This window comes from Molossus molossus, unplaced genomic scaffold (genome assembly GCF_014108415.1).
Source record: "Molossus molossus isolate mMolMol1 unplaced genomic scaffold, mMolMol1.p scaffold_m16_p_20, whole genome shotgun sequence".
NCBI lineage: Eukaryota > Metazoa > Chordata > Mammalia > Chiroptera > Molossidae > Molossus > Molossus molossus.
Window position 1 is genome coordinate 23,520,799 of NW_023425356.1, and position 18,393 is coordinate 23,539,191.

General features: G+C 49.0%; 1 protein-coding gene across 3 annotated transcripts in view; it reads left to right on the forward strand.

The window, feature by feature from the left end:
• Window positions 1-1,227: 1,227 nt before the first annotated feature.
• The window catches only part of IL6R (interleukin 6 receptor), a 52,196-nt gene continuing 35,030 nt past the window's right edge, over window positions 1,228-18,393 (forward strand). For all 3 annotated transcript variants that reach the window (XM_036272183.1, XM_036272184.1, XM_036272186.1), the window contains exon 1: window positions 1,228-1,326. In XM_036272183.1, the coding sequence (XP_036128076.1) occupies window positions 1,242-1,326 (85 nt within the window). In that variant the 5' untranslated portion in view covers window positions 1,228-1,241. The remainder of the gene's footprint in view (window positions 1,327-18,393) is intronic.

An 18,393-nucleotide genomic window follows, 5' to 3' on the forward strand; every position in this document is an offset into this window, starting at 1 on the left:
AGGCCATGCCCATTCCAGCTGCCCCAGGAACTTTGATCCTGGTTAGGGTCAGCTTGAAGTCCAAAGTGGAAAAAGCACATTCTAATGAGCAGTTGCTGGTCCAGAAGCTTCTCAGCCTAGACCTTATTTCAGTACTTTTATTTCCCTTCAAATTGAGCTCTGAGGCCACTCTATCAGATTCAGGGTCCCTGGGGAACCTTTGTGGGCCCTTTCAAGAGGTCTTCATGGTCACTTCTGAAAGCCAAGTACCAGTTTCTATCTATAAAATCAGGAAGGTGGAATATGCAGATTTTGACATTTATTGGGCATCTGTGACCCAGACCCTATGTCAGGTGTATCCATGCCATCTCCTGAGCATAACATTTCTTTCTGACAGATGAAGAAACTAAAACTCAGAGACTTTGAAGAGCAGTCACAGACAGTAGGTGGAGGTCTGGAAGGAGCAAGGTCTCTGCCTGCCTCCAGAGCCCCGACCTCTCCTTGCTGGCGCTGCAGCCTTTGGGGCACAGGCAGGCCCAGAGAATAAATGCGCCTTTCCAGCAGTGAGTCTTTTGGTGTCCATGCCTCAAGCCAGATCGATTAAACCAGAAACTCTGGGGTTGGGACCCAGACACTGGTGGCTGTTGGGGCTATCCAGATGATTCCAGGGGCAACCTGGGCTGGAGCGCTGCTTGACAGTAACGGGGAGAGGCACATCGCCTGTTCCAGGGCTCTCCAGGTGCTGCCTTCACTGCGTAATCCAGTTCACGAAACCAAAAATCAAAACCGAGGAGTGGTGACTTAGTCAATAGAACGAGGGGGGCGGGGATCGTCCCTGCCGAGCTCGGGGTCTCTTGCCCCGGGGCTCAGGTGTGGCGCCCGGGCAGGAAGCCTGCGGTCAGCCGGTGCGTGGGGCTGTTGCACCATCCGCTCCGGCTTTCGTAACAGCACCCTGGGGCGGCCCAGAGACGCCCGAGCGCGAGTTCCTCAAATGTTTTCCTGCGTTGCCAGGACTGTCAGCGGCTCTGAGTCACGTGCAAGTGGGAAGTCGCAGTGACACGGAGCCGGGCAAGTAGGAGCTAAGCCCAGCACGGCGCGGGGCTCGTGGACTCGCCTAGAGTGCAGAGCGCAGGCCCCCCGAGGATGGGGGCTGCCCTCGGGGCCTGAGCCCGCCCGCCGCCCCGCCGCCGCCGCCGCCCCGCCCGCCCGGTTCCGACCCGCCCGCTTCTTTGGGACGATGGGCCACTAGTGGAGGAGGAAGCATGCTGGCCGTCCGCTGTGCGCTGCTCACCGCCTTGCTGGCCGCGCCTGGCGCTGCACTGGCCCTAGGGGGCTGCCCCACGCTGGGTAAGGGCTTCTCGCACACCTGGAGGGCTGAGCCAGCTGGCAGGTGGTGGAAACCACTGTGGCCACCGCAGATGGGGGTTGGCGGGCGGGGGGGGGGGGGAAACGGAGGGGTGACGGCTCCCGTTTCCGTGGCTAGCTTAGGTCCCCGCGAGCATAAGGTGCGGGCTCCGGGTGATCCGGCTGTTTCGTCGCGGGCGGAGGCTCATGTGCTCCTCGCTGCGTCCTGCGCCTTGGGAGGTGCACTCTCCTAGTCATTGCTCTGTGGCCGGGAAGCTCTTCGCTGTGTGAGCACAGGACTTGGTGTGTTTTCAGAAATCTGATTCTCGGGTCTCCTTACAGTATCCCCAGGAGACTTCACACAACTGCGTCCAGGTGGCTCTGAGGGCAGATACACCAGCCTGGTGGAATTCCCACCTAAGGCGCCTCTCTAGGCTCAGCTTTGAGATAGTTGTGGGGGGCACCCCCTCTGGTTCTCCTCTCAGCCCCAGGCTGTATGTGTGGATGACAGTGCCCTGACTATAAAGGGACTGACTTCATGGGAGCTGAGTCACAACCGTCTAGATGCTTGTACAGGCTCAGCCAACACCAGCTCTACAAGCTGTGTGCCCAGCCCTGGGCTTTTGATCTAAGTGGGGAGGATGGCCAGGGATTGGGATATCTTGGCGCTGGCACACACTGGACTCCACTTCCAGAGGGGAGAAGGAGGGTGAGGCAGAGGGCAGGGCGCACTTTTGCTCCTATTGACCGTAATCTGCCCCTGGCAGTGTGCCCAACTACGTGTCTAATCTCTCTAGTGCAAATAGGCAACTGCTCCTCCAGAGGTTTATTTTAGGGTCTGAGGTCTTCTTCGAAGACACAGTGGAAAACCAAGGGGGCAGGCTGATCTCTCCTGCTGGGAGATAATGCCCTGGAGCTGGAGACTAGTGTGCTTGCAGCTCTGTGTTCTGGATGGTTGTGTTCCTCATGCTTGGAGGTGCAAAGTAAAAGGATTCCTTTGCTCAGCACACATTTACATCTCATCCCTACAGCACAGGTGGTCACTGTTTATTGAGGCTTCCTGTGCTTTAGTCATGTTCTCGAATCCTCCACTGGATCTAAATACACTTGGATCCAAAGAGGAGACTGAGGTTCAGAGAGGTTGGGATGGGAGGTTGTCAGGCCTTGTTGGTGGTCCCCACCCTCCATGTCCCTGAGCTCCAGTGTGGTAGATCCCCAAGCCTCCCAAACGTAGAACTAGCCCAGCAGGAAGAGCTGGGAGGTGTGCTGGGAGGGCTGAGAGTAAATCCCAGTTGGCAGCGCTGGGGCAGAAGCAGCCTTGGGAAGGGAAGTGGAGGCCTGGGCTTGCCCACCATGGTATCAGGGATATAGAGCAGGGTTGAGGCAGGTGTCAGGAAGGAACAAGGCTCTTCTGCCTGCCTCTGTTGCTACTCACACCATAACCAGGGCACCTGCCCCAGGGAGTTTACTGCTGCAGCTGTGGCTTCCTTTCACCACTACGTGATTGCAAGGCACTGGGAGCCCGGCAGCTGCCGTCTGTGCTCCGTTCCCTCAGGAGGGACGGGTAAGGTGGTCTCAAGGCCTGGACAGCTTGTGAATTCAAGGCAGAACCGAGAGTTTGGGGAGGAAGTGAAAGCCCTCCCAGTTCAGAAGGAAAATACAGAGATGTAGAAAATACCCAGTTCCCCTCCTACACCCACACAGACTCAGAGTAAAAATAAAGACATTGTACAGGAAGCATGGAGCAAATGACTGTGAGATGTCTCACTTTGGAGAAGTGAGGGGCCGAGGGGTAGCAGTGGCTGGAATTGGTTTAGAGGGGAACTCCACTGGCTCTCTGGGCTGTGGGTTTTTATAACCAGGAGGCCTGTTTTCCTTGGGATTAGCAGCTGCCCGCATGTCCTGGAGCTCAGGTAGACTTGCCTTGTTGGGGCCGGGGCCAGCTGGGACTGAAGTGTTGGGTGTGGAAGACCTGGACACAGGTGACTCCTTTGGTCTTCTGCAGTTTGATAGCACCCAAAACAAGCACATACTCCTTTGTCAATGAAAATCTTGTCTCAACTTCTGAACTTTCCTTTAGGGCAATTTCTTCCTGCCCCAAATGCCTACTTTCCTAGCCTTACAAAAGGGTCATTCTGGGCCTAGTTGCAACAGAATTGGGGTGTGTGTGTGTGTGTGTGTGTGTGTGTGAAGGGTAGGGGTGGGGGCTTGACAAAAATGCTGGTTCTTGGCTTCAGATTTACCCAAGATGAATATCTGGGAGTGAGTCTTGGGAAATGTCCTTGTCAACAAATGTCTCTTGTGATTGGTAAGTTTGAGGAATGCTGGACACATAGTGTGATTGAAGAACTGAACTGAGGCCCTCCCCCAATGGGCTTCTAGTTGCCAGAAATCTTTTCCTGCTTTGGCTCTGACCTTGTTTATTCATTGCAGCAAACATTTATTGAGTCCATGTAAAGCCTTATTGGGCCTGTGTGAGGTTAGCCACCCAGACGCCACCCTAAAGGAGCTTGAAAATGGTTAGGTATAAATCCCTGAAAGGGACTGAGGAAACCCAGTTCTTTGACCCATCCTGCTCAGTACCAACTACCCAAAGACAAATTGTCTGGGGGGTGGGGAGGCTCCTCTGATTGAGGACTAAACCCCAGGGCAGCAGGCACATTGACCCTCACAGTGTTACCTCATCCTGGAACTCGGCAAACAAATCCTCCCCTCACAGCGTGTTTGTAAGGATTACACAAAGTGGCCTGGGTTCTCACAGCTGTAAATATGTGCCCCTCTCCCCTCCCCTGTCTCACTAGGCCTGCAGGCCACCAACCCCATGAGTGAGAGCATTCCTGTCACAAATCTGGGCTTTTCCAGGTCAGTCTTAAAGGCTACAACTCCGCTCTCTAATACGGTAGCCACTTACTAAGAGTGCCCGTGTACATTTAAATGAATTAAAATGAAATCCTACTAAAAGTGCAGTTCCTTAGCTGCGTTAGCCACATTTCAAGTGCTCAATAGCACATGTGACTAGTGGCCTCCAAACTGGGCAGAACAGATGGAGAGCACTTTTATTACTGCAGGAAGTTCTATTGGGCAGCACTGGTCCAGTGGAACTCCCAGAGATTTTCTGTTGCTTCTTCCTTTATCCCTTTCTGGTCCTTCTCCACCTGAACACAGCTCATCTTGTATAGGTAATGCTAAGGCTTTGGAGCTCGACAGATCTCTGCCCAGCCCTGCCAGGTACAAGTGATATGAGCTTGGGTGAGTGATCTTACTGCTCAGAGACTCCCTGTCCTCATCTAGAAAACATGCATAATTACACTGCCTTACAGGGTGGTTATGAAGATATAAATGAGTTAGATTGATAAACAAGTCCTTAGTGTAGAGCAAGTGCTTAAGTAAGTGTAGCTAATAATTCATTCATTTGAAAAAAATAGTTTCAGCTCCTCATGTGTTCCAGGTATTATTCTAAGAGCTATAGATACAGCAACAAGCAAAACAAACAAACATTCCTGGCTCATTGGAGCTTCACTTTGGTGGGAATGTAAGTTAAATATGTAGAATGATTGTGACTAGTGCTAAGGAAGAGAAGTAAAGCAGGGGAGAGAGACAGGAACTGTGTGCGTATGTTGAGAAGGGGGCATGTTGAATTGATCTCTTTGAGGGGAGGCCAGGGAAGTTCTCACCAAGGTGATATTTGAATAAAGACCTGAAGGAAATATAAAAATATTTAGGCCCTGGCTGGTTTTGCTCAGTGGTTAGAGCGTCAGCCCACGGACCAGAGAGTCCTGGGTTCAGTGCCGCTAAGGGCACATAACCTCGGTTGTAGTTCATCCCCAGCCCCTGTTGGGGTTGTGTGGGAGGCAACCAGTCGATGTGTCTCTCTCACATCAATGTTTCTCTCTCCCCCCCCCTCCCGCTCTATCTGAAGATAAATGCAAAAATGTCCTCGGGTAAGGATAAAAAAAATTTTAGGGATGCCCTGGCCAGTGTAGCTTAGTGGTTAGAGCCGCAGCCAGTGCAGCAAAGGGTCGCTGTTTCGATTATTGGTCAAGGGCTAGTACCTGGTCCTGGTTGGGGCACATGCGGAAGGCAACCAATCGATGTGTCTCTCTCACATCAATGTTTCTCTCTTCCTCTCCCTTCCTTCCTCCCTTCTTTTCTCTCTAAAAAAGAAAAAAATTAGTGAATCCTTATATTCTTGTCAAACAAAAATCTTTCATAGCCAAAATCTTTTCGGAAAGAAAGTGTTTATTGAGCCAAATGCTAACCAGAAAAGGACCAGGTCCTGGGCGCGGAGCCCAGCGCACCCGCAGCGGGGCTGGGTGGAGCAGTGTCTGCTGTCCCGGAGTCCACGGCACTTCCATTGGTTATGTTGGTGGGGAAGAAAGAAAAAGATGTAAGTCGTTTTGAAAGAATTTACACTGGCTATAGATAAAGTGGGTCGGGGAGGGTGAAGCAGGGCTGGTTCTGAGATGGGTGCAGAGTTCTTAGGAAGTGTCTGCTCCTTTGGATTGGTGGTAGGCAACAATCTGGAAAGTTCATGCAAAAGCAAGAAGAGAGTCGCCTGGTGGTCAGTGGTGCCGGGCTGTTTTCTTGAGATAATGGTGGAAACAGCCACCTGAAAGTCAATTCAGTTCCACTATATCACTGTGTCACTAACAACTCCCACCCTTCCCGAAGCACAGGGACATCAAGGTCATCCTCTCTGCAGGGTAACCCTCTCCGACACCATGCCTATTGGTGTGGCAGAGACAGACTTGCTCTTGCCCCAGGAAGTGTCCACTGCCCTCTCTTAAGAATTGAAGAGTACTGCCCTGGCCGGTTTGGCTCAGCGGTTAGAGCGTTGGCCCGCGGACCAGAGAGTTCCGGGTTTAGTTCCTGCTAAGGGCAAGCGTACCTCGGTTGCAGTTTGTCCCCGGCCCTGGTTGGGGTCGTGCGGGTGACAACCACTCGATGTGTCTCTCTCACGTCAATGTTTCTCTCTCTCTTCCTTCTTCTCTCCCTCCCACTCTATCTGAAGATAAATGCAAAAAAGTATCCTTGGGTGAGGATAAAAAAAAGAATTGAAGAGTACTGACTCCACAGTGTATGTTTCAGCCAATGCACTGTAACCCCCCATACCCTTTCACATCACTTTGGGTCAGGAGAATATTCTGCAAACACATGTCACTATAAGTGAGTTTTCTCTCTCTCTGAGAGAGGCAGCTGGTGTAGCAGAGTGAAAACAGCTCAGAGGTCAGAGCACCCAGGCCTGCCCACTTCATGGGCCAGCTGGGCTTGGGGTGAATCACTTCAAGCCTAGGCAAGAACAATGGTTCTTGAGACTGTAACAAACAAAAGTGGGTGCTTGATAGTTGTAATTGATCCTAAGAGCCTGTTTTGATGTGGGGAAGGGGAGGCTATGGAATGAAGACTTTCTCACAGAAAAGGGGAAAGATGTGTTAACGCGGTGGGAATAATTACAGTTTGCTCATACCTTTTGAGAGATTAAGTATGTCCTAAAAATAGTGGTGAGGTTTTAACATTAATTTTCTAATGTAAATCTCACAACAACATTTTGAAGTAGGTATTAGTATTAGTTCCATTTTATGGATGGGAAAAATGAGGTCTAAAGAGCTGAGAAACTAGCCCAAGGTCACACAGCCAGTAAGTGACTCATCTAGGGTTGGAATTTGGTATGTCTGAATCCTGGGCTTGAACTCTTGACCACTGCACTCAATGGACTAAGGAAAGAGTTCATTTATTTCTATTAAATAAAGAACTTCCTGTTTCATTTTTTTGGATATCTCATGTATGAACACACCTAGTTTTGTTTATCCAGTCTCCTTTTGATGGACATCTGGTTGTTTCCTGTCTTGCCATTACAGACAGTGCTTGGGGAATAACTTTGCATATTCCTCATGTTGCATGAGTGTGAGAACATCTTCGGATAAATTCCTCCAAGGGGAATCCAAGGGTTGAAGGCGATGTGCATTTGTAATTTTGACAGCGGATAGAAATTGTACCAATTCGTACTCCCAGCAGTAATGGGGGAATGCCTGTGTCCCACATCTTTGCCAAAAGTGTCATTAAACTGCTGTCTGTACAGAAAATGGTATCTGTGTGGAATTAATTTGCATTTATCTTATCTGAGTGAGATTGTATAAGTGTTTTCATTTTGTTAATCCTCACCTCAGGGTATTTTGCCATTGATTTCTTTTTTTTTTTTTTTAGAGAGAGTGGAAGGGAAGAGGGAGAGAGAGATATCTGTTGGTTGCCTCCTGCAGGCTCCTGGACCTGGGCTGGGATCAAATCTGCAACCCAGGTACATGCCCTTGACTGGGAATTGAACCCATGACATCTTCAGTGTGAAGGTCGACACCTAACCACTGAGCAACACTGGCCAGGGCAACGATTTTTCCATTTTTAAGAGACATTTGCATAGTTCACTTCTATGAACCTCTAATTTATATTCATTGCTCATTTAAAAAAATTAGGTTGTTGGTCTTTCTTATTGTTTACAGGAGCTCTTAATATATTAAAGAACTTAGTCCTTCATCTATGATACGAGTTGTGAATATTTTTCTCCAGTTTGTCATTTGTCTTTTGACTTTTTTTGGGGGTAGGGGATGGTTTTTGCCATGCAGGTTTTTTTTTTTTTTTTTTAAAAAAAGGTAGTTCAATTTAGCCCGGCTGGAGGGGCTCAGTTGTTTGGAGCATCATTCTATGCACCGAAGGGTTGCCAGTTTGACTCCTGTCAGGGCACATACCTGGGTTTCAGGTTTGATCTCGGTCGAGGCGTGTCCGAAGGCAACTGATCCATGTTTCTCTCTCTCTTTCTCTCCCTTCCTCTCTCTAAGCATGTCCTCAGATGAGGATTAAAAAAAAAGAAAAAAGTAGTTGGCCAGGCTGGTGTGGCTCACTGGATTGAGCGTCATCCCATGGATTGAGAAGTCTTGGTTCAATTTCTGGTCAAGGCACATGCCCAGGTTGCAGGCTTGATCCCAAGTAGGGGGCGTGCAGGAGGCCGCCGATCATGTTTCTCTCTCTCACATTGATGCTTCTATCTCTCTCTCCCTTCCTCTCTTTCCATATATAAAAAAAGTAGTTGGATTTATCAGTCTTTTTTTTTTTTTTAATGACTTCTAGGTTTTGTATCACACTTAAAATCTTCCTTATGCCAGTATTATTTTAAAAGATTCTACTTTTTCTGGTACCTTTAAAAGTTTTTTACATTTAAATGTTTGATCCATTTTGATTTATCAAAAGTGAGGTATGAGGTATGGCTCTTTCCCCCCAGTTATAACCTGATGTCCCTTTAAAGTTTATGGAATATAAGTCAGTTTAAAAATCTACCAAATTACTGCATTTACTTGATTTTATACTGCTTCTCAGCATAGCGAGTAGTTAAAGGCACACATTCTGAAGCCTGTGGTAAAATACACAGAGCATACAATTTGTCATCTTAGCCATTTTAAAGTGCATAGTTCAATAGTGCAGACTAGGCTATTTTTGGTTGCTATTAGTTCTAGTGTCTTCCATAGCATTGTTTGTCTCTGTGTGGGCTAGTTGCACACTGTTGTAATAATTCCCTGCACTGGCCTACCACGTTCTGGAGGTAGGAAGACTCAGCGTTATAAATATGCTCATGCTCCCTAAGGTAGTCTCTCTACATTTTCTTGATCCTAATAAAAATACCAACAGGACTTTTTATTTATTTATTTATTTTTAAATAATTTTTTTAATAAAAATGTCGCTTAGTTTTATTGATTTATTTTTGTATGCGCCCCTAGTGGGAACCGCACCCGGGACTCTCTGGTCCGCAGGCCGATGCTCCAACTGCTGAGCCAAACTGGCCAGGGCCCAACAGGACTTTTTAAAAACTAGGCAAGCTGATTCTAAAGTTCAAATGGAAAAGGAAATAAGCAGTGATAGCCAGGAGAGTTCTGAAAGAGCGGAGAAATGAGAGGGGAATTAGCTCTACCAATCTTTAAAGCATATTATAAACCTGCAGGGAAGCCTGGCCAGAGTGGCTCAGTGGTTGAGTGTTGACCTATGCACCAAAAGGTCGCCAGTTTGATTCCCGGTCAGGGCACATGCCTAGGCTGTGGGCTGGATTCCCAGTGGGGGGCATGCAGGAGGCAGCCAATCGATGTTCTGTGTCATCGATGTTTCTATCTCTCCCTCCCTCTTCCTTCCTATCTCTCTCTCAAATCAATAAAGAAAAAAAAAAAAACCTACAGGGAAAGCTGAGGTTCACAGCTTCACTGAGGGCAGATGTGCCTGTCCCTGAACTGTTTCCTTCAAGGTGAAGCTTGTACAGAGCTCATGGCGCGGGGGTGGGGGGTGGGGTGGGCAGAGGCACATAGGCTTGAGCTCAGGCAGTTGTGAGAATGCATGACGGGGACTTCGGGTCCTTTGTGAAGATGTGTATTGCGGTGCAACATCCGTAGAGAGGAGTGCACTCAGCATAATTCTGACAGCTTGATGAAATGTTGCAAACTGAGCACACCCATGTAAACACCACTGAGATAAAGAACAGAGAACAGAACAGAACGTGACCAGCCCCAGAGCCTCCCCTGTGTTCTCCAGTCGCTCTCTCCCACACCTCCACTTTGTGCCTAAGTCTTTAGCTTTGCTTCTTCATATGAAAGGCACGGGAGAAGATGGTGGATGAGCTTTGGGAGAGGATGGGATGGGGGGGCATAGATCAGGTCCCTTCTTCCTGCCCCTCCTTGCTAACCTCCCTCCATAAACACATAAAAAAAACCTGATGTGGGTCAGGCTCCTGCTTAGACTTTGAGGCCGAATTCAGAGATTGGAAGACAGGTTCCATTGTGCCCTTCTCCTGCGAAGGTCCTGCGCCATGGGACAGACATGACTGAGTCCCAGGGCCCAAGGTTTCAGTCCCAGTACAGGACACACTGGCTGTGTGACTGAGCCCTGGTTCTTCTCATCTATAAAAATGGGCAGGTTGACCTGAATCATTCTTTTCTTTAAGGACTTTATAATATATATATATATATAATATATATATATTATATATATATATATTATATATATATATAGATTGATTTTTTTTTTAAGCTCACCCGAGGACATTTTTTTTTTCATTTTTGTTCAGATTGAGTGGGAGGAAGAGAGAGGAAGTGAGAGAGAGAGAGAGAGAGAGATTGACGTGAAAGGGACACATCGAGTGGCTGCCACCTGCACAACCCAACCAGGGCCGGGGACAAACTGCAACCGAGGTACATGCCCCTTAGTGGGAACCAAACCCAGGTCTCTCTGGACCGCAGGCCGACGCTCTAACCACTGAGCCAAATGGGCCAGGGCCATTGGTTGGTTCTTGTATGTGCCTTGACTGGGGTTGAACCCATAACCCTTGGTATATCTGGACAAGTCTCTAACCAACTGAGCCACCCAACCAGGGCCTTGAATCATTCTGAAGGCCCCTTACAGCCTTAGAAGAGTGACCCTTAGCTCAGCTCCCACTCTGTGACTTCAGCCCCAACTTAGCCCCTGTCCTGTGTGTGTTGTGCTGTGCCCTTCTCCTTTTTTAAATTTTTATTGATTTTAGAGAAGAAGGGGGGGAGAGAGAGAGAAACATTGACGTGAAAGGGACACATCAAGTGGCTGCCACCTGCACAACCCCAAGTGGGGCCAGGGACAAACTGCAACCGAGGTACGTGCCCCTTAGTGGGAACCAAACCCAGGTCTCTCTGGACCGCAGGCCGACGCTCTAACCACTGAGCCAAATGGGCCAGGGCCATTGGTTGATTCTTGTATGTGCCTTGACTGGGGTTGAACCCATAACCCTTGGTATATCTGGACAAGTCTCTAACCAACTGAGCCACCCAACCAGGGCCTTGAATCATTCTGAAGGCCCCTTACAGCCTTAGAAGAGTGACCCTTAGCTCAGCTCCCACTCTGTGACTTCAGCCCCAACTTAGCCCCTGTCCTGTGTGTGTTGTGCTGTGCCCTTCTCCTTTTTTAAATTTTTATTGATTTTAGAGAAGAAGGGGGGGAGAGAGAGAGAGAAACATTGACGTGAAAGGGACACATCAAGTGGCTGCCACCTGCACAACCCCAAGTGGGGCCAGGGACAAACTGCAACCGAGGTACATGCCCTTAGTGGGAACCAAACCTGGGTCTCTCTGGACCATGGGCCGATGCTCTAACCGCTGAACCAAACCAGCCAGGCCTTATTGATTGATTTTTAGAGCCAGAGGAAGAGAGAGAGAAACACTGATTTGTTGTTCTATTTATTTATGCATTGATTGATTGATTCTATTTTTTCTTTTCTTTTCTTTTTTTTTTTATATTTTGTTCAGATAGAGTGGGAGGGGGAGAGAGAGAGAGAGAGAGAGAGAAACATCAATGTGAAAGGAACACATCGAGTAGCTGCCACCCGCACAGCCCAACCAGGGCTGGGGACAAATTGCAACCGAGGTACGCGCCCTTAGCGGGAACCGAACCCGGGTCTCTCGGGACCGCAGACCTATGCTCTAACCACTGAGCAAAACCGGCCAGGGCTGATTCTATTTTTTAATTCTTACCCGAGGACATTTTTGCATTTATCTTCAGATAGAGCAGGAGGGAGAGAAGGAGGAAGAAAGAGAGAGAAACATTGATGTGAGAGAGACACATCGACTGGTTGCCACCCACATGACCCCAACAGGGGTGTCAGGGACAAAAAGCAACTGAGGTACGTGCCCTTAGTGGGAACCAAACCCAGGACTCTCTGGTCTGCAGGCCGATACTCTAACTGCTGAGCCAAATGGGCCAGGGCCATTGGTTGATTCTTGTATGTGCCTTGACTGGGGTTGAACCCACAACCCTTGGTATATCTGGACAATTCTCTAACCAACTGAGCCACCCAACCAGGGCCTTGAATCATTCTGAAGTCCCCTTACAGCCTTAGAAGAGTGACCCTTAGCTCAGCTCCCACTCTGTGACTTCAGCCCCAACTCAGCCCCTGTCCTGTGTGTGTTGTGTGTGGGCATCTGTGCCCTTCTTCTTTTTTAATTTTTATTGATTTTAGAGAGAGAAGGGGGTGGGGGAGAAACATCAGTGTGAGAGAGGAACATCAATCAGTTGCCTCCCCTACGAGGACCATGGATCAAACCCGGAACCCAGGTGTGTGCTCTGACTGGGGAATCAAACCACAGCATTTTGGTGCATGGGACGATGCCCAGACAAACCGAGCCACCCAGCCAGTGCCACCTGTGCCCTTCTGCCCACCCTGCTCACTCCTGCCTTAATGTTTTCATTTCTCAATGTGCTTCCTGGTGTTTGGTGGTGGTGGTGGAGTTAGATTGTTTACCCTCCTTAGATTTCTTTTCCTCTAATTAGTTTATAATCTCTGAGAGGTGATCCAGGCCAGACTTTCTGGGCCCGGGCCAGCTGATTATCTCTGACATTGCCTGAGGTGGATTCAATGTTTTTCTTTTGAGGAGTTGGTCACACGCTGGTCTGAGTCAGCAGCCAGCATTACCTTTTTATGGGTCCAAAAGCACCTCCAAGGCGCCCTTCTCTCCAAGGAGCTCACAGGCCGTGGTGTGGAAGGAGAGGAAGGCTGCAACCAAGGTAAACACTGACACCTCCAGATTCAAGGCAAATACAAGCAGCACAGCAGCACGAACACACCGGAGGCAGAGGGCAGGGCTGCCAGCGGGAGCGGGTCTGAGAAGTGGAAGGGGCGGGGCTGGGAGCACAGTTATTGAACATGGCAGGGGCCATGGCTTGGAGCCTGATGCTTGGCCTCTCCCTAAAGGCAAAGAAGGGCATTCTGGGGATGTGGGGGAAGTGCATGGGTGTCCCGGTGAGAGTCAGAGGTGGGGGACTTGGAAACTATAACTAGTCATCTTAGTGCCCCTGCTGTAGGGTCGGGGGGGCACAGTCAAGGGTGCTAGGAAGAGGCCCCTCTGAGGTCCGATTCCCCACCCCTGCCCTGTACACATAGCCCTCAACCCAGACTCCTTCCCCAGGCCTCTGTGGAGGGTGGACAGGCGTGAGAAGAGCAGGGCACAGGAGAGGGGATGAAGAGACAGGGAGAGATGCAGGGATGTGGGCGGGCCAGAAAGGGGGACCTGAAAATAGAGCATGGGGGTACCCGAGGGTGGAGCATAGCGGGACACCTGGCCCCTAGAGAGAGAGGCTTGGGCCAGGCTCACCTGGAGCCCTTGTAGACTCCCTAGACTCCCTCCCTCACTAGGGGTGTGATTGTGGGCGAGTTCTTAACTGCTCTGAACTTCCTCGACTCAACAGTGAAATGGGTCCAAGCCCCCCTAAGCAGGGTTGTTGTAAGGGATGGGGAGCTCTTAGGTAAAGCACGGGCACCTGGTAACAAGTGCTAATGAGTGGTAATGATTGCTTTGATTATTATTACATGGCAAGCCAGGAGGCTGGTGTTAGCCCTTAGGTGGAGAAGGCAGAGACAGGACATGGACTTGCCCTGTAGGACCAAATTCTGCATGTTTCCCGGAGCCTTCTCAACAGCCATCCGTCTCCTTTATCACTGAGACGGGACCTTTAATTCCTTGTGACGTCGTCTGCAAACCTGTGTCCCTGCAACCCGAGAGGCAGGAGGCCCTCTGTGCTGCCAGCTGGCCAGCAGGACTTGTGTCTCTGCTCAGAAACCAGGGCGGTGGGATTAGCAGGCCTGTGCTAAGCCTGAGTCCCCAGTGGTGTGCTGGGCAGCTGGTTCACTGCTTGCATAATTGGGCCGGGTAGCTGGACTTGTTTTTGCTGGCAGGAGCAACAGCAAGCTGCGAGAGAGTTGAGAAATATGTCTCTGTGTGCATGTTTTTCCCTGGTTATTGACATTGCAAGTTTACTTGAAGAGGGAAAAAGTAGAAAAACAACAAAGCTGCTTGGGTTTCTGGCACCCAACCTTACTTAGGTCCAGAATGGGGAAAAATCCCATCTCAAGGCTGGGTGCAAAGTCCTGCTTGGGAGGTGTCAGTGGTGGGGGCCCCGTGCCCCAGGGAGTGGAATTATATGAGCATTAGGCTGGGGTGTGGGATAGGTTGTCAGGGGTGATGAGGACCTAAACTCTCTTCCCCTTAAATAATGGGAGAGAGCCCTGGCTGGTTTGGCTCAGCAGCCCATGGACCCAAGGGTCAAGGGTTTGATTCCTGGTCAAGGGCACGTACCTGGGTTTCAGGTTTGATCCCCTGCCTGGAGGCCCCAGTAGGGGTCCTTTAGGAGGCATCCAATCGATGTTTCTCTCTCTCTCTCTCTCTCTCTCTCTCTCTCTCTCTCTCTCCCTCCCTCCCTCCCACTTTATCTAAAAGTAAATGGGGAATTTGTAAGGATTAACAACGACGAAAAAGAATGGGAGACAAGGGAGGTTGTGGGAATTTCTCTCTCCTAGAGCTCTCCAGGGATAGGAGAAGCAGTTGTCTGAGGGCACTGGGGTGACCTGGCTGTCATTCCTCTCCAAAAGTAATCAACTATTAGGATGGTAAATCCATAGACTAATTATGTGTTTTCAGGCAGGGATATTATATTGTCTGAGATAAACAGACACACATGTGCTTCCTGCCCTCTGAGAGCTAATGATGTGTGCGGTAAGACACTAGACTGCAGGAAGGGAGGCAGCTGGGAGCTCCGATCACTGTCTTCCAGAGCAGGCGAATGGGGCTGTGCCAGGGACTGTGACGTGCCCAGGGCTGCCCGTCATTGACAAGACCAGGAATAGAACTCAAGTCTTCTGACAACGCAGAGCTGTTTCCTCTATGCCAGTCTGCCTCCCACTCTCAGAGATGTACTTTATATTAAATAGCACGAGGCTGTGCACTGGTGGAGAATATTATCCCGTGGAGAATACCAGGTACCTGCCTCCCTGGCGTTCCCACTGTCTACTGTTTCCTTTCCGTGGCCATTCCGCGTGGCTCCATTCATCAAACGCCCACTCGTTCAACTCTCTTCCCTTGGATCCTGACCGCACCCCCCATGCCCCTTTTGAATGATTTCACCCTTATGACTCCCTCAACATGTCGGGGGCATTTATCTCAGGGTGGCCTTTATTACAGGTAGTTTTAAGTTCTCCATGGAGTTTTGTGGGGGTTAAACAAGACTGTGATATGGAAACGGTGGAGAGGTGTGTCGGTGCATAGTAGATGTTCAATAACTATCAGTTCTCTCTCCTGGATTAGGAATTTTTGGCCTCGCACATAATGGTGTGCAAAAAAATGCTTGAATTCTGGAGGAGACAGGCACAGGCTTGCAACCCTGGCCTTAAATGGCTGAGCAATTGCTCAAGCACAAATGCTAAATTATGTGCTCTGCTAAACGTCAGTGTGGCAGGACCAGCCACTCCTTGCCGCACCCCATCACCCCAGCAGGGAGGGTGGGGTGAGCCGGGCTGGGGCGCACCTCTGCGAGGAGCCTGAAGGGGTGCTGTCGGGAGCACTCTCCTCGCCTGTTCCCACCTGTTTTACTCTGTTCGTAGGGCCTATTTTGGGAGATTTCAGGGAACAAACAGCAGCAGATGGGGAGAAATGGTGACCTTATGTCCACCGGAGGACCAGGCCAGCAGAGCTGAGAGCTAAGGGTGTAGAGTGCAGAGACAGTGACAGAACACAGAGCTGCAAAGGGTGTGTGTGTGACACTTTCTGGCCCAGAAGGTGCTCTCAGAAGCTGTTTGTCTTGAAAACTCTACCCTCACCCCACCCCTATTCCCTGGTGCCTGTGGTGCTTTGCCCCACCCCGACCCTCCGCCCTAGACAGAATTACTGGGGCGGACCTGGGCAGCCCTGGCTACGTAGCTTTTATGTTTTAAATATATCTCTTCATTATAAGAGTAATACAGCAACTTGTAGAAAATCCAAAAACTACTGAAAGATGAAGAGAAAGAAATCACCTCCAGTCTCATCATTTGGAGATGTGGGCAGAGATACCAGGAGGGCGTTCTGTGAACATCACTTCGTTCTCCTCACAGCAATGCCCATGGGGCTTCCCACATGGCCACCGGTGGCAGGGATCTGACTCAGAGATTCAGGTCAGGGGGCAGAGGGTGAGTAGGTGAGTGAGGAGGGGGCAGCACTGCCCACTCTGACTTCAGCAAGTTTGTTTTCCTGTGGTCTTTCCTCTGAGTATTTGTGATCATCCTGTATACGGTGCTTTAAAAAGCATAGTCAACACCGTGCTGTTCAAGCTCTAGAAGAAATATATCAGGAAGAAGGGCCAGGACAGCCCACACTTGCCAATGGCTGGTTTATAATTAATCATCCCTCATTAAAAAAAAAAAAAAATAGTGACTCAGTTTTAAAGAAAACCATTACTCAAGTTTCTTGGCAGAGGAAGTGGCCATTATGTTTCTCCCGCAGCTCTGCTTTTGTGGAAGAGAAAAATAGTCTTTTTATTTGCTATTTCTCTGAGTTGCCCAAATAGTTTGGCCATTGTTAGTGAGAGCAGGAACAGAACAGCCCCTGCCATTGTTCAGGCCGGTCACTAAACATGGCAAGAGCTTCCATCTGAATTGGGGTAAGGGAAGTGACCAGAGAGACATATTTCCTGGAACTGGCAAAAGCAGAAGCAGAAAAGAGACCTCCCTTGGCTCCGGACTCATAGGCAGGAGTTCTTTCCCCAGATCTCCTGGTTGGGACAAGCTGGCTGCTCTGGTCTCAGTATTGGGCTTGTCCTTTGTATAACAGGAAGGGGCACCTCTTTAGACAACTGTGTCAGCTGTGAGTGGTGCTTCTGGGAGTTTTCAGTGTGGAAGCCCTGTCCCTGTGGACACCATTTAGGTGCCCTACATTAAACAAACACTTATTAAACACCTACTGAACTCTTTGATGAGTGCTAGCAGGAGCTCACAGTCTCATAGTCATGGTTGGGGATAGGGAGCTCTATATAGTCCAAGACAGAGCCATGTGGAAAGTGCCAGCGAAAGGATGAGCCATTCATGGTCCTTGGGCCGGACTCGGGACCTTCATGCACCTGCCTTGTGTCTGTTTCGTACTGGTACTCCTAAACTGCCTTGTGAACTCTGACGTCTGCTCATTGGTGGTAGAGGGACGATATAAGCACTGCGTCGCGGGGCCACCCCTATTTTGGCAGTGTCTCCATCTTTGTTCCTACAGTGGTGGTAATTTGTGCATGAGCTTGATGTCCCTGTTGGGTTTTATCCTTACAGCAACTTTATCAAGTGGAAAATTAAAAAGTGAAAATATCGATATAGTGATTAAAAGTATGTCAGTATGTCTTCTAAACTTAACCTCATCAGGCCAGATGGAAATCAATATGTGGACTGATAGTCGCAAGCTGTAGCCTGCACCAGGTGCTCTTGGGACTTAAATTCATTGGACCGTGTATTCAGTTATGAAGGAAAAGGACATGTGTGACATACATACACACTGGGACCAGCAGTTCTACTCAGGGACACTCTTGGGAAAATGCACCAAAAGCCACATGTGAGAAAGTTGATAGCCACACTCTTCACACTCTTTGATGTATGACTCAAATCTCCCTTAGTGGGAGATGATCTACTGTAGTTGCACAATGGAATATTACACAGCGGCAAAAATGAACAAACTATAGCTACATGTAAATAAATAATAGAAACATACGGAATGACAAAAATAGGCCATAGAAGACTATATACAAACCACTTATATAAAGCTTAAAAATCAAGCAAAATTAAGACAAATTTAAGGATCTATGAGTAGATGAGTAGTGAACCTGTTTTGAAAAGTAAGGGAGTTATTACCCCATACGTAACAGTGTGTCGGTGGGGAGGCTGGAGGATGCAGAAGCAGAAAGGGAGCTTCAGAGACAATGATTGTGCTAGTAGTTAGATTGGTAGGAGCTCAGGATGTTTTATGTTTTGTTATTTTCATGTACATTACATATATTAATTTGCATGCATTCAATATAATATATTTAAAAACAATGTTTGAAATGCTTGAAATATATTATTGAAGATTATGTATGAAAGGTGTGCTGTATTATCTACAATAGCCAAAATATGGAAACAACTTAAGTGTCTCTTGCCTGGTGAATGGATAAAGAAGTTGTGGTTGCCCGGTTGGTGTGGCTCAGTGGTTGAGCATTGACCCATGCACCAAGAGGTTGCTGGTTCGATTCCTGGTCAGG